Consider the following 25,569-nt stretch of genomic DNA (forward strand, 5'->3'; position numbering starts at 1 on the left):
AACTCCATCTGCCATCTCTCTGCCCAAGTCTCCAAACGATCTAAATCCTGCTGTATCCTCTGACAGTCCTCATCGCTATCCGTAATTCCATCAACCTTTGTGTCATCTGCAAACGTACTAATCAGAACAGTTACATTTTTCTCCAAATCATTTATATATACTAGGAACAGCAAAGGTCCCAGCACTGATCCCTGCGGAACACCACAAGTCACAGCCCTCCAATCAGAAAAGCACCCTTCCATTGCTACTCTCTGCCTTCTATGACCCAGCCAGTTCAGTATCCACCTTGCCAGCTCACCTCGTGTGACTTCACCTTTTGTACCAGTCTACCATGAGGGACCTTGTCAAAGGCCTTACTGAAGTCCATATAGACGAGATCCACTGCCCTACCTGCATCAATCATCTTTGTAACCTCCTCGAAAAACTCTATCAAGTTAGTGAGACACGACCTCCCCTTCACAAAACCGTGCTGTCTCTCACTAATACGACCCCTTGCTTCCAAATGGGAGTAGATCCTGTCTCGAAGAATTCTCTCCAGTAATTTCCCTACCACTGACGTTAGGCACACCGGCCTGTAGTTCCCTGGATTATCCTTGCTACCCTTCTTAAACAAAGGAACAACGTTGGCTATTCTCCAGTCCTCCGGGACATCACCTGAAGACAGTGAGGATCCAAAGATTTCTGTCAAGGCCTCAGCAATTTCCTCTCTCGCCTCCCTCAGTATTCGCTATGCTAAACCAGCCCCTATGAATTTGTGACCTCACCTAGTGTTTGATTTACACATAATTTCAGATGTTAACCCTTTTACTGCACAGGCACCATACGTATCATTACAATTACCAAATAAAAATCTGTATAAATCCGGTGGGCAGCACAGTGGTTAGCACTGCTGCCTCATGGCGCTGAGGTCCCAGGTTCGATCCCGGCTCTGGGTCACTGTCCGTGTGGAGTTTGCACATTCTCCCCGTGTCTGTGTGGGTTTCGCCCCCACAACCCAAAGATGTACAGGGTAGGTGGATTGGCCACGCTAAATTGCCCCTTAATTGGAAAAATGAATTGGGCACTCTAAATTTAAAAAGAAAAACCTGTCTAACTCCTCAAATTTACTCACTGCCCCGGCATCCACTGCACTCTGGGGTAGCGAATTCCACAGGTTCGTGAATTTTGCACAGATTACTCCGAGTTTAATCCTTAATCCACAATGAGGTAGCAATTCTCTGCGTTCGCAGAACAGACGACACCATTGGTTTCGTCCCTCCTGGGTTTGGGAGGGGTCAAAGCTGTTGAATTTTATCTGATAATTGGGATACTTCTACTACCTCCCAGGCGCTACACAAATGCAGGGTTTGAAACCAAACTCCTTCATGGGATGCGGATGTCACTGGCGAGACCAGCTGCCCATCCTTAACTGCCCTTGGATTGAGTGGCTTGCTCGACCGTTGCTGAGGGCTGTTAAGAATCAAATAAGAGCCCATGGTGTTCAGGGTAAGATCCTGGTAATGGATAGAGGATTGGCTGACTGGCAGAAGGCAGAGAGTGGGGATAAAGGGGCCTTTTTCAGGATGGCAGCCGGTGACTAGTGGTGTGCCTCGGGGGTCTGTGCTGGGACCACAACTATTCACAATGCACATTAATGATCTGGAAGAAGGAACCGAAGGCACTGTTGCTAAGTTTGCAGATGGTACAAAGATCTGTAGAGGGACAGGTGGTATTGAGGAAGCAGGGGGGCTGCAGAAGGACTTGGATAGGCTAGGAGAGTGGGCAAAGAATTGTCAGAAGGAATACTATGTGGAAAAGTGTACGGTTAGGCACTTTGGAAGGAAAAATAGAGGCATAGACTAAATTCTAAATGGGGAGATGCTTAGGAAATCAGAAGAACAAAGGGAGTTTAAGATTCTCTGCAGGTTCAGTCGGCAGTTAGGAAGGCAAATGAAATGTTAACATTCATGCCGAGAGGGCTAGAATACAAGAGCAAGAATGTACTTCTGAGGCTGTATAAGGCTCTGGTCAGACCCCATTTGGAGTATTAGAACATAGAACAGTACAGCACAGAACAGGCCCTTCGGCCCTCGATGTTGTGCCGAGCCATGATCACCCTACTCAAACCCACGTATCCACCCTATACCCGTAACCCAACCACCCCCCCTTAACCTTACTTTTTAGGACACTACGGGCAATTTATCATGGCCAATCCACCTAACCCGCACATCATTGGACTGTGGGAGGAAACCGGAGCACCCGGAGGAAACCCACGCACACAGGGGGAGGACGTGCAGACTCCACACAGACAGTGACCCAGCCGGGAATCGAACCTGGGACCCTGGAGCTGTGAAGCATTTATGCTAACCACCATGCTACCCTGCTGCCCATATTGGGCATATTGTGAGCAGTTCTGGGCCCCATATCTAAGGAAGGATGTGGTGGCCTTGGAAAGGGTCCAAAGGAGGTTCACAAGAATGATCCCTGGAATGAAGAGCTTGTCGTATGAGGAACGGTTGAGGACTCTGCGTCTGTGCTCATTGGGAGTTTAGAAGGATGGGGGAGGGGGGTCTTATTGAAACTTACAGGATACTGCGAGGCCTGGATAGAGTGGACTTGGAGAGGATGTTTCCACTAGTAGGAGAAACTAGAACCAGAGGGCCCAGCCTCAGACTAAAGGGACGATCCTTTAAAACAGAGATGAGGAGGAATTTCTTCAGCCAGAGGGTGGTGAATCTGTGGAACTCTTTGCCGCAGAAAGCTGTGGAGGCCAAATCACTGAGTGTCTTTAGGACAGAGGTAGATAGGGTTCTTGATTAATAAGGGGACCAGGGGTTATGGGGAGAAGGCAGGAGAATGGGGATGAGAAACATATCAGCCATGATTGAATGGCAGAGCAGACTCAATGGGCCGAATGGCCTAATTCTGCTCCTATGTTATGATCTAACCACGTTGCTGTGCGCCTGGAGTCAGGGGGGGAAAGGATGGCAGATTTTCTTTCCTGGCGGGGCACTTTTTAACCACAACTGATGATACTTGTTGCTGAGACACTTTATATTTCATATTTATTAATTGAATTAAATTCTACCAGTTGCTGTGGTGGGATTTGAACCCGTGTCTGCGGATGACCAGCCACCATGAACGTCTGCAGTCCCCGATGTGTAGGTACACCCACTGTGCTGTTAGGGAGGGAGTTCCAGGGAGGGAGGTCCAGGATGTTGACCCAGCGACAGTGAAGGAACGGCCGATATATTTCCCAGTCAGGGTGGTGAGTGACTTGGAGGGGAACCTCCAGGTGGTGGGGGTCCCAGGTATCTGCTGCTCTAGTCCTTCTAGATGGTAGAGGTCGTGGGTTTGGAAGGTGCTGCCTAAGGAGCCTTGGTGAGTTGCTGCAGTACATCTTGTAGATGGTACACACGGCTGCCACTGTGCATCAGTGGTGGAGGGAGTGAATGTTTGTGGAAGGGGAGCAATCAAGCGGAGCTGCTTTGTCCTGGATGGTGTTGAGCTTCTGGAGTGTTGTTGGAGCTGCGCTCATCCAGGCAAGTGGAGAGTATTCCATCACACTCCTGACTTGTGCCTTGTAGCTGGTGGACAGGCTTTGGGGGGGTCAGGAGGTGAGTTACTCTCTGTAGGATTTCTAGCCTTTAACCTGTCCCTGTAGCCATGGTATTAATACAGCTTGTCCAGTTCAGTTTCTGATCAATGATAACGGCCAGGATGGTGATAAATTGACTTTATCTCTCCTTGTTCCTCCTAGTAAAGTAAATTGTTTCTCTGCATTAAACCCCTGCAGTATCTCTGCCCATGTCCCCTGCTGTCTATTACTGTCCTCTGCACGGTTTACTATATTCCTGAGTTTTGTATCATCTGCAAAATGTGGAATTATGTCCACCCAGATGCAGGTCATTAACATAAATTTTTAAATAATGATCTCACCGCCTACCCCTGGGGAATATCCACTCTTCCACTTTCCCTCCGGATGTACACTTTGTGCATCTCGGAGCTATGCACAGATGACACGTGTTTCTTTCTGAGTCACAACAGGTTTTATAACAGTGCTTTAGAATGTCTTATCCATGCTTCAGCTTGGGATTCCAGCTCTTTCCGCGTGTTGTTTATTTTTCCATTGAATCCCGGCAGGCCATTCGGCCCATTGTTGCTGCACTGACCCCTCTGAAAGAGCACCCTAACCAGGCCCACTCCCCCGCCTTGTCCCCGTAACGCCGCGCATTGATCATGGCCAATCCACCTAACCTGCACATCTTTGCACTTTTTCCTCTGAGTCCACACTCCGTCTTGACCAGTCAAACACAGTGAGCGCCCGTAGTAAACAGACTGTCCTTTTCCGACACACAACAGTGCCACGCTTTGCCTTTTGTGCCTTGGCGAATTGCCGCCCCTGTCCATTCTAACCCTGTTGGCTTCAGTTTTGCCAGCAGGCCCACTGTTTAATTGAGGAAAATGTCTGCTCGGCCGTCGGCCGATGTCGGGGAAGCAGGGTCACCCGAGACGGACATCAAGTGTTGCACAAGAAGCAGCAGAGGTGACGGATTGTTTTTGTCCCCTGTGGAAGGACAGGTGTTGTTGGATGGATACCTGATGATTGGCATCGATGGATGTGAAGCAGCCGACGGCACTGATTGGTTCTGTTACCACGCTTCCTCCTGCAGCATCTTTCCTGTGGGATTCTGTCAGAAGAACGACATCGAACTGACACCTCCACGAGGTAAGTTTCCTTCCTCTTCCACCAACACACTCGCCTCTCCTGGAAGGATGTTGGCCGGGGCACAATAGCATTGATGCCAGTCCTCCTCTGCTGTCTCACTCGAGCTGTTCTGAGCATTGCGTCAAGGCGTGCAAGGGTAGGGGCCAAGTACTGGAAATTGGGATTCAAAATCTTGATTGGTAGTTTTTGACTGGCGCAGACGCGATGGGCCGAAGGGACTTTTACTGTGCTGTAGACCTCCATGACTCCCTGCTTGATTGGCACATCCACAAACATTCGCTTCCCCTCACCACCGATGCACAGTGGCAGCCGTGTGTACCATCTACAAGATGCACTGCAGTAACTCACCTTCGACAGCACCTTCCAAACCCACGACCACTACCATCTAGAGGGACAAGGGCAGCAGGTACCTGGGAACCCCACCACCTGGAGGTTCCCCTCCAACTCACCCACCACCCTGACTTGGAAATATATCGGACGTATTCCACTGGGAAGCCATCAGGTCTCGGGGCTTTATCCGATTGCATCTCCCCCAGTCCCTCTACCCCCTCCCCAAGCCCAATCAGGCCCCCCAGGGCCTCCACCATCTCCTCATTTACCTTCGGGAACTCTAGCCTCCCCAGGATTTGATTCATACCCTCCTCCCCAACCGGGGGTTCCGACTCGTATAGCTGGCTATAAAGTTCCCGGAACACTTCATTCACCACCCCCGGGTCCGTCACCGTCTTCCCCCTCAAATCCTTTATTGTCCCTAATTCTCTCGCCGCCCTCCTGTTTCCTCAGCTGATGGGCCAGCATCCTGCCAGCTTTCTCCCCATGTTCATATATTGCCCCTTTTACCCTCCTCAGCTGACCCTCCGCCTTTCCTGTGGAAAGGAGCCCAAACTCCATTTGAAGTCTCTGACGCTCCTTCAGGAACTCCTGATTTGGAGACTGAGTATCTCCTGTCCACCTGTAAGATTTCTCCTACCAACCTGTCCAGCTCTGACCGCTCAGTTTTATCCCTGTGGGCTCGAATCAAAATATATCCCCCTCGAATGATCACATTACCCTCGAATGACTGCTTTCAGCGCCTCCCGGACCACCCCAACTACAGTCTCTCCCCTGTCATTGATCTTTATGTACCCCTGAACGGCCTCTCTCACTCGCTCACAGATCTCCTCATCCGCTAACAGCCCTGTATCTAGTCTCCACAGTGGTCACTGGGACATTCCTGTGTCTGCCGAAGGTTTATCCAGTCTGGTGCATGATCTGAGACCACAATTGCTGAGTACTCAGTATCCTAAACCCCTGCTAAGTGTTTTATCTAGCACAAGGAAATCTATCCTGGAGTGCGCCTTATGTACATGGGAGTGGAATGAATATTCCCTGCTCCTTGGTCTCTCGAATCTCCACGGATCCACCCCTCCAATGTGCTCCATGACCCCCCACAGTTCCTTTGCCATTAGAAACAAAGAAACATAGAACAGTACAGCACAGAACAGGCCCTTCGGCCCTCGATGTTGTGCCGAGCCATGATCACCCTACTCAAACCCACGTATCCACCCTATACCCGTAACCCAACAACCCCCCCCCTTAACCTTACTTTTTTTTAGGACACTACGGGCAATTTAGCATGGCCAATCCACCTAACCCGCACATCTTTGGACTGTGGGAGGAAACCGGAGCACCCGGAGGAAACCCACGCGCACACGGGGAGGACGTGCAGACTCCGCACAGACAGTGACCCAGCCGGGAATCGAACCTGGGACCCTGGAGCTGTGAAGCATTTATGCTAACCACCATGCTACCGTGCTGCCCATTGCTGATAGCTTCCCGACCGAGCACTCGACCGGTCTAACCTCGGGTCCAGGGCCGTATTAAAGTCACCCCCCCCCCCCCCCCCCCCATGGTCAGCCGGTGCCAGTCAAGGTCTGGGATCTTCCCCAGCACATTCCTGATAAATGCGACATCATCTCAGTTTGGGGCATATATATTCACCAACACCACTGCCATTCCCTCTAGCTTCCCACTAACCATAACAAATCTGCCTCCCGGGTCTACCTCTATCCTCCCCACCTCGAATGTCACCCTTTTATTAATCAGGATAGACATGCCCCCCCTTGTTTTAAAGTCCAGTCCTGAATGAAATACTTGCCCGACCCATCCCTCCTTTAATCTAATTTGGTCTCCCAGCTCTTTCCAAGGGCCGGTGCCGACCCGATGGGCCGAATGGCTTCCTTCCGCACTGTAAATTCTATGATTCTATGAGATGAGAGAACATGACCATTAAGCATTGTCAGGAGAAAGGTTAGAAAAAAGGTTTGGGGCAGCACGGTAGCATGGTGGTTAGCATAAATGCTTCACAGCTCCAGGGTCCCAGGTTCGATTCCCGGCTTGGGTCACTGTCTGTGTGGAGTCTGCACGTCCTCCCCGTGTGTGCGTGGGTTTCCTCCGGGTGCTCCGGTTTCCTCCCCCAGTCCAAAGATGTACAGGTCAGGTTAGATTGGCCATGATAAATTGCCCGTAGCGTCCAAAATTGCTCTTAGTGTTGGGTGGGGTTACTGGGTTATGGGGATAGGGTGGAGGTGTTGACCGTGGGTTGGGTGCTCTTACCAAGAGCCAGTGCTGACTCGATGGGCCGAATGGCCTCCTTCTGCACTGTAAATTCAATGTAAAAAAAAGAATGCTCGATGTGTGAAATACTCTCAGGAAGAGAAAGATCAGTAAATGCTATCTGAATAAATCGTTTTAATCTGAGTCATTTTTTTGCTCGCCAAGGGGTGTTGAGGGATTTGGAGCCAAGGTGGGGAGGAGGGACGTCAGAACATCGATCAACCATGAGGGGAGCTGATGGCGTAGTGGTATTGTCACTGGGCTAGTAATCCAGAGACCCAGGGAAATGCTCTGGGGATCTGGGTTCAAATCCCACCACGGCAGAGGGTAGAATTTAGAACATAAGAACTAGGAGCAGGAGTCGGCCATCTGGCCCCTCGAGCCTGCTCCGCCATTCAATGAGATCATGGCCGATCTTTTGTGGACTCAGCTCCACTTTCCGGCCCGAACACCATAACCCTTAATCCCTTTATTCTTCAAAAAACTATCTATCTTTACCTTAAAAACATGTAATGAAGGAGCCTCAACTGCTTCACTGGGCAAGGAATTCCATAGATTCACAACCCTTTGGGTGAAGAAGTTCCTCTTAAACTCAGTCCTAAATCTACTTCCCCTTATTTTGAGGCTATGTCCCCTAGTTCTGCTGTCACCCTCCAGTGGAAACAACCTGCCCGCATCTATCCTATCTATTTCTTTCATAATTTTTTGTTTCTAGAAGATCCCCCCCTCATCCTTCTAAATTCCAACGAGTACAGTCCCAGTCTACTCCACCTCTCCTCATAATCCAACCCCTTCAGCTCTGGGATTAACCTAGTGAATCTCCCCTTTCTCAGGTAAGGAGACCAAAACTGAACACTGGCCTCACTAACACCTTATACAATTGCAGCATAACCTCCCTAGTCTTAAACTCCATCCCTCTAGCAATGAAGGACAAAATTCCATTTGCCTTTTCCTGTTGCACCTGTAAACCAACTTTTGCGACTCATGCACTAGCACACCCAGGTCCCTCTGCACAGCAGCATGTTTTAATGTTTTATCATTTAAATAATAATCCCTTTTGCTGTTCTTCCTACCAAAGTGGATAACCTCACATTTGTCAACATTGTATTCCATCTGCCAGACCCGAGCCCATTCACTTAACCTATCCAAATCCCTCTGCAGACTTCTGGTTTCCTCTGCACTTTTTGCTTTACCACTCATCTTAGTGTCGTCTGCAAACTTGGACACATTGCCCTTGGACCCCAACTCCAAATCATCTGTGTAAATTGTGAACAATTGTGGGTCCAACACGGATCCCTGAGGGACACCACTAGCTACTGATTGCCAACCAGAGAAACACCCATTAATCCCCACTCTTTGCTTTCTATTAATTAACCAATCCTCTATCCATGCTACTACTTTACCCTTAATGCCATGCATCTTTATCTTATGCAGCAGCCTTTTGTGTGGCACCTTGTCAAAGGCTTTCTGGAAATCCAGATATACCACATCCATTGGCTCCCCGTTATCTACTGCACTGGTAATGTCCTCAAAAAATTCCACTAAATTAGTTAGGCACGACCTGCCCTTTATGAACCCATGCTGCGTCTGCCCAATGGGACAATTTCTATCCAGATGCCTCGCTATTTCTTCCTTGATAATAGATTCCAGTATCTTCCCTACTACCAAAGTTTTTTTTTTTTTTTTTTAAATTTAGATTACCCAATTATTTTTTCAAATTAAGGGGCAATTTAGCGTGGCCAATCCACCTACTCTGCACCTTTTTGGGTTGTGGGGGCGAAACCCACGCAGACACGGGGAGAATGTGCAAACTCCACACGGACAGTGACCCAGAGCCGGGATCGAACCTGGGACCTCAGCGCCGTGAGGCGGTTGTGCTAACCACTAGGCCACCGTGCTGCCCTCTACTACCAAAGTTAAGCTCACTGGCCTATAATTACCCGCTTTCTGCCTACCTCCTTTTTTAAACAGTGGTGTCACGTTTGCTAATTTCCAGTCCATCGGGACCACCCCAGAGTCTATTGAATTTTGGTAAATTATCAGTAGTGCATTTGCAATTTCCCTAGCCATCTCTTTTAGCACTCTGGGATGCATTCCATCAGGTCCATTTTTTTAAAAATCTGGAAATTAAAAGTGTAATGTTGAAAATACTGTCGATTATTGTAAAAAATATCTGGTTCACTCACCCGTTAAGGACATCCGTACCCAGTCTGTCCTACATGTGACTCCAGATCTACAGCAATGTGGTTGGTTGTTAAATGGCCTCTGAAATGGCCCAAGAAACAAATTGGCCGCAATTTTCTGGCAGTTCTGTCCAGCAGGAAACCGAGTACAAGGCCCAAACCGAGCCCCATTTTCTCTGGCGGGCAGAGGGAGCTCCTTTGTCGGGTACAAGGCCCAAATCCAGCCCCTTACTCTCTGGTGGGCAGAGGGAGCTCCTTTGTCGGGTACAAGGCCCAAATCCAGCCCCTTACTCTGGCGGGCAGAGGGAGCTCCTTTGTCGGGTACAAGGCCCAAACTGAGCCCCATTTTCTCTGGCGGGCAGAGGGAGCTCCTTTGTCGGGTACAAGGCCCAAATCCAGCCCCTTACTCTCTGGCGGGCAGAGGGAGCTCCTTTGTCGGGTACAAGGCCCAAATCCAGCCCCTTACTCTCTGGCGGGCAGAGGGAGCTCCTTTGTCGGGTACAAGGCCCAAATCTAGTCCCTTACTCTCTGGCGGGCAGAGGGAGCTCCTTTGTCGGGTACAAGGCCCAAATCCAGCCCCTTACTCTCTGGCGGGCAGAGGGAGCTCCTTTGTCGGGTACAAGGCCCAAATCCAGCCCCTTACTCTCTGGCGGGCAGAGGGAGCTCCTTTGTTGGGTACAAGGCCCAAATCTAGTCCCTTACTCTCTGGCGGGCAGAGGGAGCTCCTTTGTTGGGTACAAGGCCCAAATCCAGCCCCTTACTCTCTGGCGGGCAGAGGGAGCTCCTTTGTCGGGTACAAGGCCCAAATCCAGCCCCTTACTCTCTGGCGGGCAGAGGGAGCTCCTTTGTCGGGTACAAGGCCCAAATCTAGTCCCTTACTCTCTGGCGGGCAGAGGGAGCTCCTTTGTCGCGTACAAGGCCCAAATCCAGCCCCTTACTCTCTGGCGGGCAGAGGGAGCTCCTTTGTTGGGTACAAGGCCCAAATCTAGTCCCTTACTCTCTGGCGGGCAGAGGGAGCTCCTTTGTTGGGTACAAGGCCCAAATCCAGCCCCTTACTCTCTGGCGGGCAGAGGGAGCTCCTTTGTCGGGTACAAAGCCCAAATCCAGCCCCATCCTCTCTGGCGGGCAGAGGGAGCTCCTTTGTCGGGTACAAGGTCCAAATCCAGCCCCTTACTCTCTGGCGGGCAGAGGGAGCTCCTTTGTCGGGTACAAGGCCCAAATCCAGCCCCTTACTCTCTGGCGGGGAGGGTGAGTGCTCTGTTGCTGGGTTCAAGGTTCAATGCAAATACCAGCAAGTGCTGATTGGGGTGAATGGCCTGTTTCTGTGACATACATCCGATGTGATGGGATAACAGGATGGAGGGGCTGAATAGACTCCTCCGGTTGCTGTTTTAATTGACCTCTTCAATTTGAGCTGCGGAATACTGCTGCTCAGAATACAGCATCCTTGAAGGGACGTTGCTATATTTAAATGTAATTGAGGACCTTGTTCAGGTGTCTCAATCGCACCTCATGATCCTCCAAGCCAGGTTTGCTGTATGGTCAGAACGTTGGCCCTTTCTCATGAGCACCTCTTTTCTGGTTTCAGGTTGGGAGAAGTGCTTTGACTGGGATGAGTATTTAATAGAGACTGGAACCATGACTGCTCCTGCAAGCCTGTTAATCAGGGTGAGTAACAATATTTCCCTCCATGATGGTACATGCAGTGACCCCCGGGTTTGGAGGACCCATGAAGACCTTATTTCAGGGGTGGGCAAACTACGGCCCGACAAAGGTTTTTATGCGGCCCGCCAATGAGGTGCCCGGAATCATAACCGGCATTTTTGAAAAGCCGCCGGGGAAAAGCCGCTGAAGTAAATGCGCTATAAGCGCATTTACTTCAGCGGCTTTTCCCCGGCGGCTTTTCAAAAATGCCGGTTATGATTCCAGGCACCTCATTGGCGGGCCGCATAAAAACGCGCGTAGTGGGGTAGATGAGTGGGGCTGTCTCATTGGTCGGTTTAGTTGGGTGTGCGACCAATAGGAGTCCAGGTTACAAACAATAAACCTTATTATTGTTTGTAACCTGGACTCCTATTGGTCGCACACCCAACTAAACCGACCAATGAGGCAGCCCCACTCATCCACCCCACTACGCGCGTTTTTATCGTTGACTCGGCTGGGCTGTGCTTCTGTCAGTGTTAAGGATCGGCACAAGCAACTTGACACCTGATTTCAACAAACTGGTAAATGACTGCAGTCAGATGCATCATTCTCATTGACATTGTTCTGTTACTCACTGAGTTACTTTGTTTTTCAAATAAATGTGCTTTTTTTTCTTTAAAGACCTTTTATTTTGGCTATTTAAAATATTAATTATTTTACTTAATTTTCTATGCGGCCCTTTAAAATTGTGAATTTCTGAATGTGGCCCTTGCACGGAAAAGTTTGCCCACCCCTGCCTTATTTGGAGTGTTCTCTCTGTCCCATCGATACTGAGTCTGAATCGGAGTCCATGTACCACCAACACCACACCGGCTGGAATCGCTGAACTAATCATGAAGCAGGGCAGCACGGTGGCACAGTGGTTAGCACTGCTGCCTCACGGCGCCGAGGTCCCAGGTTTGATCCCGGCTCTGGGTCACTGTCTGTGTGGAGTTTGCACCTTCTCCCCGTGTCTGCGTGGGTTTCGCCCCCACAACACTAAGGGGCAGCAGGGTAGCATGGTGGTTAGCATAAATGCTTCACAGCTCCAGGGTCCCAGGTTCGATTCCCGGCTGGGTCACTGTCTGTGTGGAGTCTGCACGTCCTCCCCGTGTGTGCGTGGGTTTCCTCCCGGTGCTCCAGTTTCCTCCCACAGTCCAAAGATGTGCGGGTTAGGTGGATTGGCCATGCTAAATTGCCCGTAGTGTCCTAATAAAAGTAAGGTTAAGGGGGGGGTTGTTGGGTTACGGGTATAGGGTGGATACGTGGGTTTGAGTAGGGTGATCATGGCTCGGCACAACATTGAGGGCCGAAGGGCCTGTTCTGTGCTGTACTGTTCTATGTTCTATGTTCTATGTGCAGGTTAGGTGGATTGGCCAGGCTAAATTACCCCTGAATTGGAAAAAATTAATTGGATACTCTAAATTTTTTTAAAAACTGAACATGAAGCAGGTTGGACATGAAGACCCTTCCCAACGAATAGAGATTTTCTTTTAGTACCTGTATTTTTATAAATGGTGGAATTATTAACTACAATTGGGTGGGGGAGGTGTGGGGGGGGGTAGAGACAGTGGTGTAGTGGTAATGTTACTGGGGGGCAGTAATGTAGTGGTATTGTCACTGTAGTGTAGAGACCCACAATACTGCTCTGGGGTCCTGGGTTCGAATCCCACCAGGCCAGATAGTGAATAAAGAACAATACAGCACAGGAACAGGCCCTTCGGCCCTCCAAGCCTGTGCTGGCCATGGTATGTGCCTAAACTAAAACCATCTGCACTTAGAGTCTGTATCCTTCCATTCCCACCTTATTCATATATTTCTAGATGCCCCTTAAATGCTGCTATCGCCCCTGCTCCCCCCTACCTCCCTTGGCAGCGCGTTCCATATATTTTTTTAAAAAAAATTTTTTATTGGAATTTTTTACAGAAAATATAAAATATAACAACAAACAATGAAATGCAACAAAATAACCCCTAACAACTGCAACACCCCCCCAGACCGGATCAACGCATGTATCGTATCCACCCCAACCCCAACAAGAGAACTTAAAAATAAATTAAATAAACGAACATAGTCATCGTCGTTCCCACCCCCCTTTCGCTCCCCCTTCACCCCCCCCCCCCCCCCCCCCCCCCCCCCCCCCGGTTGCTGCTGCTGCTGTCCCTGTACCCTATCGTTGAGCCATAAAGTTGAGGAGAGGTTGCCACCGCCTAAAGAACCCTTGTACCGACCCTCTCAGGGCGAATTTGACCTTCTCTAGCTTAATGAAACCCACCATGTCATTGATCCAGGTCTCCATGCTTGGGGGCCTCGCATCCTTCCATTGTAGCAAGATCCTTCGCCGGGCTACTAGGGACGCAAAGGCCAGCACACCGGCCTCTTTCGCCTCCTGCACTCCCGGCTCCACCCCAACCCCAAAAATCGCGAGTCCCCAGCCTGGCTTGACCCTGGATCCCACCACCCTCGACACCGTCCCCGCCACCCCCTTCCAGAACTCCTCCAGTGCCGGGCATGCCCAGAACATATGGGCATGGTTCGCTGGACTCCCCGAACACCTGGCACACCTGTCCTCACCCCCAAAGAACCTACTCATCCTCGTCCCAGTCATGTGGGCCCTGTGCAGCACCTTGAATTGGATGAGGCTAAGCTGCTCACACGAGGAGGAAGAATTAACCCTCTCGAGGGCATCAGCCCATGTCCCGTCTTCGATCTGTTCCCCCAGTTCCCCCTCCCACTTAGTTTTCAGCTCCTCTACTGACGCCTCTTCCACCTCCTGCATAACCTTGTAGATATCAAATACCTTCCCATCCCCGACCCAGACCCTCGAAAGCACCCTGTCACTCACCCCCCTCGCGGGAAGCGAAGGGAATCCCTCCACCTGCCGCCTAGCAAATGCCTTTACCTGCAGATATCTAAACATGTTCCCCGGGGGGAGCCCAAATTTCTCCTCCAACTCCCCCAGGCTCGCAAACCTCCCATCAATAAACAGGTCCCTCAGCTGTCTAATGCCCGCTCTGTGCCAACCCTGAAATCCCCCATCAATGTTCCCCGGGACGAACCGATGGTTCCCCCTTAACGGAGCCACCACCGGACTCGTGGTATACCTCGTAGGAGGGAGCGGCCACGGCGCCGTTACCAGGGCCCCCAGGCTTGTATCTCCACAGGAGCGTTCCATATATTTACCACCCTCTGTGTAAAAAAACGTGCCTCGCACATCTGTTTTTTTTAAATTTAGTGTACCCAATTCATTTTTTTTTTCCAATTAAGGGTCAATTTAGCCAATCCACTTAGGGGGGGACCTGATTGAGGTATACAAAATTATGAGCAGTGTGGACAGAGTGGATAGCAACAAGCTTTTCCCAAGAGTGGGGGTGTCAGTTACAAGGGGTCACGATTTCAAGGCGAGAGGGGGAAAGTTTAAGGGAGATGTGTGTGGAAAGTTTTTTACGCAGATGGTGGTGGGTGCCTGGAACGCTTTGCCAGCGGAGGTGGTAGAGGCGGGCACGATAGCATCATTTAAGATGCATCTAGACAGGTATATGAATGGGCGGGGAACAGAGGGAAGTAGATCCTTGGAAAATAGGCAACAGGTTTAGATAAAGGATCTGGATCAGAGCAGGCTGGGAGGGCCGAAGGGCCTGTTCCTGTGCTGTAATTTTCTTTGTTCTTTGTGTACTGTTGATGATCTAAAATTGTTGGCGGTTGAGTGTGGGGTGATGCACTCGGGCAGGACAGACAAGGCAAAGGGAATACATGATAAACGGCAGGACCCTGGGAAGCACCGAGGATCAGGGGGAGCTTGGTGTGCACGTACACCGGTCCCTTAAGGTAGCAGAGCCGGAGGATACAGTGGTCAGGGTGGCAGATAGTATACTTGCCTTTATTAGCCGAGGCATAGAGTTTAAGAGCAGGGAGGTTACGCTGGAACGGTATAAAACGTTGGTTAGGCCACAGCTAGAGTATTGAAATGAATGAAAATCGCTTATTGTCACGAGTAGGCTTCAATGAAGTTACTGTGAAAAGCCCCTAGTCACCACATTCCGGCGCCTGTCCGGGGAGGCTGGTACGGGAATCGAACCGTGCTGCTGGCCTGCCTGGGTCTGCTTTAAACGTCAGTGATTTAGCCCAGTGTGCTAAACCAGCCCCTGTGTGCAGCTCTGGAGCCCACATTATAGGAGGGATGTGATAGCGCTGGGAAGGGGGCAGAGGGGATTTACCAGGACGGAGAGTTTTAGTTATGCAGAGAGATTGGATAGACTGGGGTTGTTTTCCTTGGAGCAGAGGAGACTGAGGAGGGTCGTGATTGAGGTGTATAAAATTATCAGGGGGCACAGATAGAGTAGACAGGAAAAAACGTTCCCCTTGGTGGACGGATCAATGACCAGGGGGCACTGATTTAAGGTAAGGGGACGGGAGGTTTAGAGGGGATAGATTGGAGAGTTGGGCAGAGAAATGGCAGATGGAGTTCAATCCAGGCAAATGCGAGGTGATGCATTTTGGAAGATCTAACTCAAGAGCGGACTATATGGTCAATGGAAGGGTCTTGGGGAAAATTGATGTCCAGAGCGATCTGGGAGTTCAGGTCCATTGTACCCTGAAGGTGGCAACGCAGGTCGATAGAGTGGTCAAGAAGGCATACAGCATGCTTGCCTTCATCGGACGGGGTATTGAGTACAAGAGTTGGCAGGTCATGTTACAGTTGTATCGGACTTTGGTTCGGCCACATTTGGAATACTGCGTGCAGTTCTGGTCGCCACATTACCAGAAGGATGTGGATGCTTTAGAGAGGGTGCAGAGGAGGTTCACCAGGATGTTGCCTGGTATGGAGGGTGCTAGCTATGGAGAAAGGTTGAGTAGATTAGGATTGTTTTCATTGGAAAGACGGAGGTTGAGGGGGGACCTGATTGAGGTCTACAAAATTATGAGAGGTATGGACAGGGTGGATAGCGACAAGCTTTTTCCAAGAGTGGGGGTGTCAGTTACAAGGGGTCACGATTTCAAGGTGAGAGGGGGAAAGTTTAAGGGAGATGTGCGTGGAAAGTTTTTTACGCAGAGGGTGGTGGGTGCCTGGAACGCTTTACCAGCGGAGGTGGTAGAGGCGGGCACGATAGCATCATTTAAGATGCATCTAGACGGGTATATGAATGGGCGGGAACAGAGGGAAGTAGACCTTGGAAAATAGGAGACAGGTTTAGATAAAGGATCTGGATCAGCGCAGGCTGGGAGGGCCGAAGGGCCTGTTCCTGTGCTGTAATTTTCTTTGTTCTTGTTCTTTGTGAGGGGAAACCTTTTCACCCAGAGGCTGGTGGGAGTCTGGAACTAGCTGCCTGAAAGGGAGGTGGAGGCAGGAACCCTTGTATCATTTAAGAAGTATTTAGATGGACACTTGCGATGTCAGGGCAGACAAGGCTATGGGCCATGTGTTCAAAAATAGGATTAGAATGGTAAGAAGGTTGTTTTTGACCGGCGCCGATGCGATGGGCCAAATGGCCTTTTCTGAGCTGGAGACCTTGAAGACTCTAACTTCAAGCTGAGCCCAGAAGACTGGAAAGTACCCAGTGGAAAGATGAAGGGCTGTCCCTCGAGCTTACGTTGAGCTTCATTGGGGAGCGCTGCAGCAAGCCAAGGACAGGAAGGTTAGAGTGAGAGAAAGGTGGAGAATTAAAATGACAGGTGACTAGAAGCTCTGGGTTGCAGACTGGACGGAGGTTCCAAAAAAGTGTACCGTCTCCACTTGCTCTTCCTGATGTAGAGGATGATGTGGAGATGCTGGCGTTGGACTGGGGTGGGCACAGTAAGAAGTCTTACAACACCAGGTTAAAGTCCAACAGGTTTGTTTCAAACACGAGCTTTCGGAGCGCAGCTCCTTCCTGATTCACCTGAGGAAGGAGCAGCACTCCGAAAGCTAGTGATTTGAAACAGACCTGTTGGACTTTAACCTGGTGTTGTAAGACTTCTTAATGTAGAGGATGATGTGGAGATGCCGGCGTTGGACTGGGGTGAGCACAGTAAGAAGTCTTACAACACCAGGTTAAAGTCCAACAGGTTTGTTTCAAACACGAGCTTTCGGAGCGCAGCTCCTTCCTCAGGTGAATGGAGGGTATGTTCCAGAAACATTTATATAGACAAAGTCAGAGATGCTGAACAATGCTTGGAATGCGAGCATTAGCAGGTAATCAAATCATTACAGATCCAGGGAGAGGGATAATCCCAGGTTAAAGAGGTGTGAATTGTCTCAAGCCAGGACAATTGGTAGGATTTTGCAAGTCCAGGCCAGATGGTGGGGGGTGGATGTAATGCGACATGAATCCAAGATCCCTGTTGAGGCCGCACTCATGCGTGCGGAACTTAGCTATAAGTTTTTGCTCAGCAATTCTTGCCTCTCCAAGACGGTCTTCAGGACACGCGACAACGCAGAATTGCCGAGCAAAAACTTATAGCTAAGTTCCGCACGCATGAGTGCGGCCTCAACAGGGACCTGGGATTCATGTCGCATTACATCCACCCCCCACCATCTGGCCTGGACTTGCAATAGATCGGACATGGGGGAAGACTCGGCCAACCATGCCGTGGGGAGAATTCGCTGTTGGGAAGAAAGGATGACCTTTTGGAAGCACGGGTTTCGGAAGGTTTCATCGTTCAGACCGATGTGACGGAGAAAGTGGGAGAATAGAATAGAGGCCTTGCAGGAAGCTGGGTGTGTGGAAGTGTAGTCAAGGTCAATGGTGGAGTCAGCAATGTTAGATAGATAGAACAGTACAGCACAGAACAGGCCCTTCGGCCCTCGATGTTGTGCCGAGCAATGATCACCCTACTCAAACCCACGTATCCACCCTATACCCGTAACCCAACAACCCCCCCTTTAACCTTACTTTTTAGGACACTACGGGCAATTTAGCACGGCCAATCCACCTAACCCGCACATCTTTGGACTGTGGGAGGAAACCGGAGCACCCGGAGGAAACCCACGCAGACACGGGGAGGACGTGCAGACTCCGCACAGACAGTGACCCAAGCCGGAATCGAACCTGGGACCCTGGAGCTGTGAAGCATTTATGCTAACCACCATGCTACCGTGCTGCCCACACGGTGTTCTAATGAATATTGGTGAATGACCTGTCACCAGAAATTGAAAGTAAAGAAAGGGCAGGGAAGACCAGAGGGGTGAAAATTCGAAGCCAAGTTGATGATGTTTTCCGGTATGAGGCAAGAGCAGGAGGCGACACCAATGCAGCCACCAACTTGCCCGAAAAAGAGGTGAGGGAGGGAGGCCCAGGTAGCAGTGAAAAATAAAGAAAGCTCCACGCATCTCATAAAGCCGAGCATAGCCAGGATCCATGTGGGTAGCCATGCCAACGCCGTTCTTGTGGGGGACATGAAGGGAAAGTTGTCCAATTTGAAACCAGTTCAGCCCTGGCGGAGGATAGTGGTAATTGGTTGGACCACGGTTCAAAAAAGGGGCAGAGAGCTCTCAGAAAATCCTGGTGGGTGAATGGAGGTGTAGAGAGATATGGGAATGTAGTAAAGGTTAACGTGGGATTGGGTACAGTAATGCCCATGCCGTGATGTAAAGGAACACCTGAGCCGAGTCTCGAGTAGAGTCTTGCACTGGACAGAGACGTGCGTAGAGGCAAGCATGGAGACAGCTCCTAGCTTAGACCTTGTACTGTGCATAATTACAAGAAACAAATAGAAGTTGTACAAGGCTCAGAACCTCAGTGTGAGACCCACCTAACAACACACCATTTTACAACTGGGAAAAGGAGATTATTAGGGTCAGCAAACTGTTAGTTATGAAGAGCATTGGAAAAGTTAATGATCTAGGTGGGATAAGACGGGATGATACGTTATTGGATTTTTGGGGTTGTTCAGATCAATAACTGTACATGGTGGAGGAATAATACAACAACTGGTCATTTACCTTCAGCAAGTTTATTCTTAAAAGGCTCAGCAGAGTTACAAGCTCCTTATGGTCCCCCCACCCCCACCCCAACTGTGCCCATTTATACTCTTTTTTTTTTGTTTGAAGGTTAAGCCAGCAATAGTCACCTGTCATTAATAATGTGATTGGCTTAACAATTTAATTGCCAAAGCATCCAGGTCACAAGTATATGTCTCGCCCTTCTATGACGTTACCTACTATTACTGTTGACCGTTTACTGGGCGACACGGTGGCACAGTGGTTAGCACTGCTGCCTCACAGCTCCAGGGTCCCGGGTTCAATTCCGGCCTGAGGTCACTGTCTGTGTGGCGTTTTCACGTTCTCCCCGTATCTGTGTGGGATTCCTCCGGGTGCTCCAGTTTCCTCCCACAGCCCAAAGTTATGCATGTTGGGTGGATTGGCCGTGCTAAATTGCCCTTGGTGTCCATGGATGTGGAGGTTCGGTTTTGGGGGGTTACTGGGATATGGAAGAGTGGGAATGGGTAGAGTGCTCGTTCGAGGGGTTGGTGCAGACTCGATGGGCCAAATGGCCTCCTTCTGCGCTGTAGAGATTCTATGGTATTAGCGGGCAGCAGGGTAGCATGGTGGTTAGCATAAATGCTTCACAGCTCCAGGGTCCCAGGTTCGATTCTCGGCTTGGGTCACTGTCTGTGCGGAGTCTGCACGTCCTCCCCGTGTGTGCGTGGGTTTCCTCCGGGTGCTCCGGTTTCCTCCCACAGTCCAAAGATGTGCGGGTTAGGTGGATTGACCATGCTAAATTGCCCGTAGTGTCCTAAAAAGTAAGGTTAAGGGTTGGGTTACGGGTATAGGGTGGATACGTGGGTTTGGGGAGGGTGATCATTGCTCGGCACAACATCGAGGGCCGAAGGGCCTGTTCTGTGCTGTACTGTTCTATGTTCTATGTGGGACTGAGTCTGACCTGGTCCATTTTATCACAAATAAGGGGGTGAATTGTTGGCTGATTCTGAATGAAATTTTCACTAATATGGTTTGAAGTTGATGCTAATTATCTTCAGGCTGTTCCACTCATGGAATGGTGATCTTCATTTATTGTTGCCATCCGTAATTCCCATTGAGAGGGTGGCGGGTGAACCGCCTTCTTGATGTTGCAGTCCCCGTGGTGTAGGTACTCCCACAGTGCAGTTAGAGTGGGGACTCCAGGATCCGAGTCCTTTGAGTAGAAACGGTGAAGGTTGTGGAGAAAATGGTTGGAAATTAAGATTTCAGACGGGTCAGATTGCCGTGATTGGACGAGCTTGGTAGGCCCCGTTGCAGAATGGGAGGCCTGCGATATGAGCTCTGTTTCTCCCTTCGTTTTCCCAGGATATTCCCTACCACGGATTTGAACCGGGAATGAAACTCGAGGCGGTGGACCTGATGGAGCCGCGCCTCATTTGCGTTGCCACGGTGACGCGCGTGGTGAACCGTCTCTTGCGGATCCATTTCGACGGGTGGGACGACGAATATGATCAGTGGGTAGACTGCGAGTCGCCAGATGTGTACCCCGTGGGCTGGTGTGAGCTGACGGGCTATCAACTCCAAATGCCGGTAGCCCCAGGTAAGGTTCGAAAGGTTACTGCTGCCCTACCATTCAGCCAAGAACAAAGCGTCTTCAGTTTTATTAATTTAACTCCCGTGATGGTGGCGACCACGGCCGCCAGGGATCCGGGTTCTACCCCAGCCTTGGGTGACTGGGTGGAATTTGCACCTTCTCCCGTGTCGGCGTGAGTTTCCTGCAGGTGCTCTGGTTTCCTCCCACAGTCCAACGGTTAGGTGGATTGGCCGTGATAAATTGCCCATTAGTGTCCAACAGGATAGGTGGGTTTACTGGGATAGGGGAGGGGGATCGGGCCTGGGCGGGGTGATCTTTCAGAGGGCTAGTGCAGACTCGATGGGCCGAATGACCTCCTTCTGCACTGTAGGGGTTGTAGGATAGGTTATAGAAATTAATTGTATTTAGCGCCGCATCATTGCACATGATTTCATTGTTAATCTGCCTTAATGTTGCCAGTGAATCTTCAGCTTGGTTGTGCGGCCGTTCCCAGTTGTAGCTCAGGTGGTGACACCCTCGCCCCCTTAGTTAGGGCATTGTGCATTCGGGTCCCCCTCTCGGGGTTCAAGGGCAGAATCTAGCTGGACATCCGGTGCAGTACTGAAGGAATTGTGCACCGCCTTCTGACCAAGACGTTAAACTGAGGCCTCGCCCGCTCTGGGGGAGTTGAAAGGCCCCACGACAATGGGAAGTCACCGTGGTGTCCTGGGGCAAATTCTCCCTTTCCGTCCAAAATGGTAGGTGGGGTTACGGGGATTGGGGGGGGGGGGGGCTGACCCGAAGTGGGGTGCCCCTTTCAGAGGGTTGGTGCAGACTCGATGGGCTAAATGGCCTCCTCCTGCACTGGAGGGATTCTCTGATTGTGGGCGCCACACTTTGGGACGTTGATGCCACGGCCTTGGGGAAGGCAGCAGCTGAGAAGGTAACCGGGGGTAACTTGCGGGTAACGTTGGGATCCTTCTCCTTGGGACAGAGACGGTTGAGAGAAGGTTTAATTGAGCTGTTCAATACTATGATGAGGCAGCACGGTAGCAGGGTGGTTAGCATAAATGCTTCACAGCTCCAGGGTCCCAGGTTCGATTCCCGGCTGGGTCACTGTCTGTGTGGAGTCTGCACGTCCTCCCCGTGTGTGCGTGGGTTTCCTCCGGGTGCTCCGGTTTCCTCCCACAGTCCAAAGATGTGCGGGTTAGGTGGATTGGCCATGATAAATTGCCCGTAGTGTCCTAAAAGGTAAGGTTAAGGGGGGGTTGTTGGGTTACGGGTATAGGGTGGATACGTGGGTTTGAGTGGGGTGATCATTGCTCGGCACAACATCGAGGGCCGAAGGGCCTGTTCTGTGCTGTACTGTTCTATGTTAAATCAGGAGAAATTGTCTCCGGGGTGGCGGAAGGATTGCGAGGCAGAAGACAGGGTTTAAGGTGATCAATGAAAGCACTTGAGGGGAGCCGAGGATAAACGTTTGTGCAAGTTATGATCTGGGTGCACTTCTGAATGGCCAGTGGGTGCAGATTCAGCAAAAAAGAGAAAGTTGGGTAAATATTTTTGAAGGAAAAAGAAAATACGGGGCTAGAAGGAAGAGGCTGGGGAGCGGGATTAATCGGACAGCTCCGTCAACGAGCCCATCATCCTGTTCCAGTTTTGTGGGAAGACCAGGAAAATAGCTTGGGGAAGTGTCCCAGGGGGTAGACCACACTGAGGAGCATTGCTCCATTGACTGGTTTAGCTCAGTTGACTGGACGGCTGGTTCGTGATGCAGAGCGAGGCCAATTCTCGTATTGACGGAGGTTAATCATGAATCTTGTCAACCTTGTCCCTTGCCTGAGGTGCGGTGATCCTCGAGTTAAATCACCACCAGTCAGCTCTCCCTCTCAAAGAGAAAATCAGCCTGTGGTCACCTGGGACTGTGGCGACTTTACTTTGCTGTGCACCAGTGGTAATACTGGACCAATAACCCAGAGGCCTAGCCAATGCCCGGGTGTACGTCAGTTCAAATCCCCACTGGTGGAATTTAAATTTGGTTAATAAATCTGGAATTGAAACTAGTCGCTGACCGTGAAACTCTGATCAATTGTTGTAAAACCCATCTGGGTCACTAATGTCCTTTTATGAGGGAAGGGAAATCTGCCGTCCTTACCCGGTCTGGCCTACACGTGACTCCAGTCCCACAGCGACTTGGTTGACTCTTAAATTGTCCTCCGGAATGGCCGAGCGAGTCACGCAGTTCGAAGGCAATTAGGGATGGGCAAGAAATGCTGGCCTAGCCAGCAACGCCCACACCCCGTGGTAGAATAGAGGGGGGGGGGGGAAATGAGTCGAGGAATTTTAGATCTCGTCTTGTCGTTTATGTTTATGTTGCCCGCTCCCATCCAAGCGGGTGTTTGTCATAATCTGTCAATCGTTTTCTTTTACACAGCTTTCGAAAAGTCTGTCACCAAACAGGCGGAAGCCGCGAAGATAAAGAGGAAGCCTTACGGGAAGAAAAGTAAGTCCAAAAATAAACATGGAAGTACTGTAAGCCATGAAGTGGGCAGTGTCGAACTTCAAAAGGACAGGGGCAAGTTGGTGGAGTGGGCTGAGAAGTGGCGGATGGAGTTCAATGCGGAGAAGTGCGAGGTGATGCATTTTGGTCGGAAGAACCCGGAGAGACAATTCAAAATAAAGGATAAAATTATTTTAGGGGTGCAGGAGCAGAGGAACCTGGGTGTTTTACGTCTGTAAGGCCGTTGACAATTAACATGGTTAATTACTTGATTTATTGTCACATTGGATTGGATTTGTTTATTGTCACGTGTACCGAGGTACAGTGAAAAATATTTTTCTGCGAGCAGCTCAACAGATTAGTAAAAGAAAAGAAAATACATAATAGGGCAACACAAGGTACACAATGTAACTACATAAGCGCCGGCATCGGTTGAAGCATACAGGGGTGTAGTGTTAATGAGGTCAGTCCATAAGAGGGTCATTTAGGAGTCTGGTGACAGTGGGGAAGAAGCTGTTTTTGAGTCTGTTTGTGCGTGTTCTCCGACTTCTGTATCTCCTGCCCGATGGAAGTTGGAAGAGTGAGTAAGCCGGGTGGGAGGGATCCTTGATTATGCTGCCCGCCTTCCCCAGGCAGCGTGAGGTGTAGATGGATGGGAGGCAGGTTCGTGTGATGGACTGGGCGGTATTCACGACTCTCTGAAGTTCCTTGCGGTCCTGGGCCGAGCAGTTGCCATACCAGGCTGTGATGCAGCCCGATAGGATGCTTTCTATGTTGCATCTGTAAATGTTGGTCAGGGTTAATGTGGACATGCCAAATTTCCTTAGTTTCCTGAGGAAGTATAGGCGCTGTTGTGCTTTCTTGGTGGTAGCGTCGGCGTGAGTGGACCAGGACAGATTTTTGGTGATGTGCACCCCTTAGGAATGTGAAGCTGTTAACCATTCAGGGCTGGTTTAGCACAGGGCTAAATCGCTGGCTTTTAAAGCAGACCAAGGCAGGCCAGCAGCATGGTTCAATTCCTGTACCGGCCTCCCCGAACAGGTGTCGGAATGTGGCGACTAGGGGCTTTTCACAGTAACTTCATTTGAAGCCTACTTGTGACGAACGATTTTCATTTTCATTTTCATTTCATTTCATCTCCACCTCGGCCCCGTTGATGCTGACAGTGGTGTGTACAGTAATTTGCTTCCTTAAGTCAATGACCAGCTCTCAAACTACAGTGGAAAGTATTTTTCTGCGGCCGAGGGAACATACACAGTACATAAACAGTAGACAAAAAGAATAATCAACAAAGTACACCGACAAACAGTGATTGGTTACAGTGCGGAACAAGGGGCCAAACAAAGCAGATACATAGAACATAGAACATAGAATAGAACATAGAACAGTACAGCACAGAACAGGCCCTTCGGCCCTCGATGTTGTGCCGAGCAATGATCACCCTACTTAAACCCACGTAACGCGTAACCCAACAATCCCCCCATTAACCTTACACTACGGGCAATTTAGCATGGCCAATCCACCTAACCCGCACATCTTTGGACTGTGGGAGGAAACCGGAGCACCCGGAGGAAACCCACGCACACACGGGGAGGACGTGCAGACTCCACACAGACAGTGACCCAGCCGGGAATCGAACCTGGGACCCTGGAGCTGTGAAGCATTGATGCTAACCACCATGCTACCGTGAGGCCCCCATATTAATGAGGGTCATGTAAGGCCGAGGGGCGACCTGATAGACGTTTATAAAATTATGATGGGTGTAGATAGGGTGAACAGATGGAGGATTTGTCCCAGGGTGGAAATGACAATTACACGGGGGCACAAGTTCAAGGTGTGAGGGAAAAGGTTCAGTGGAGATGTGTGGGGCAAGTTTTTTTTAAAAATGGGTGGCACGATAGCGCAGTGGTTAGCATTGTTGCTTCATAGCCCCACGGTCCCAGGTTCGATTCCCGGCTTGGGTCACTACGTGGAGTTTGCACATTCTCCCCGTGTCTGTGTGGGTTTTCTCCGGGTGCTCCAGTTTCCTCCTACAAGTCCCGAAGGACGTGCTTGTTAGGTGAATTGGCCATTCTGAATTCTCCCTCTGTGTACCTGAACAGACGCTGGACAAGGGGCCTTTCACAGTAACTTTATTGCAGTGTTAATGTAAGCCTACTTGTGAGATTAAAGATTATAGAAGGATACAGGTGGTTGGTCTAGATAGGACCCTTTATGGGTGTGGAGGGCCGAAGGGCCTGCTCCTGAGCTGTATTCCGAAGTTGAGGGTTTTGGGGAGCGGCAGGAATCCAATCAGCCATCATCGGATATTAGTAGAGGAGGCTTGATGGGCTGTATGGACTACTCCGTTTACGATCCTTAAATGCTCAGTGCAAATTGTTGTCTTTATTTATCGGTGATGTGGAGATGCCGGCGTTGGACTGGGGT

General features: G+C 50.2%; 1 protein-coding gene across 3 annotated transcripts in view; it reads left to right on the top strand.

Annotated features, from left to right (window-relative positions):
• Positions 1–25,569, top strand: part of LOC119956502 (lethal(3)malignant brain tumor-like protein 2) — a 234,424-nt gene that overhangs the window by 70,777 nt on the left and 138,078 nt on the right. For all 3 annotated transcript variants that reach the window (XM_038783779.1, XM_038783780.1, XM_038783782.1), the window contains exons 12-15: positions 4,561–4,708; positions 11,075–11,154; positions 20,435–20,669; positions 23,077–23,145. In XM_038783779.1, coding sequence (XP_038639707.1) covers positions 4,561–4,708; positions 11,075–11,154; positions 20,435–20,669; positions 23,077–23,145 — 532 coding nt within the window. The remainder of the gene's footprint in view (positions 1–4,560; positions 4,709–11,074; positions 11,155–20,434; positions 20,670–23,076; positions 23,146–25,569) is intronic.

Source organism: Scyliorhinus canicula, chromosome 23 (assembly GCF_902713615.1).
Source record: "Scyliorhinus canicula chromosome 23, sScyCan1.1, whole genome shotgun sequence".
NCBI classification, from domain to species: Eukaryota; Metazoa; Chordata; class Chondrichthyes; order Carcharhiniformes; family Scyliorhinidae; genus Scyliorhinus; species Scyliorhinus canicula.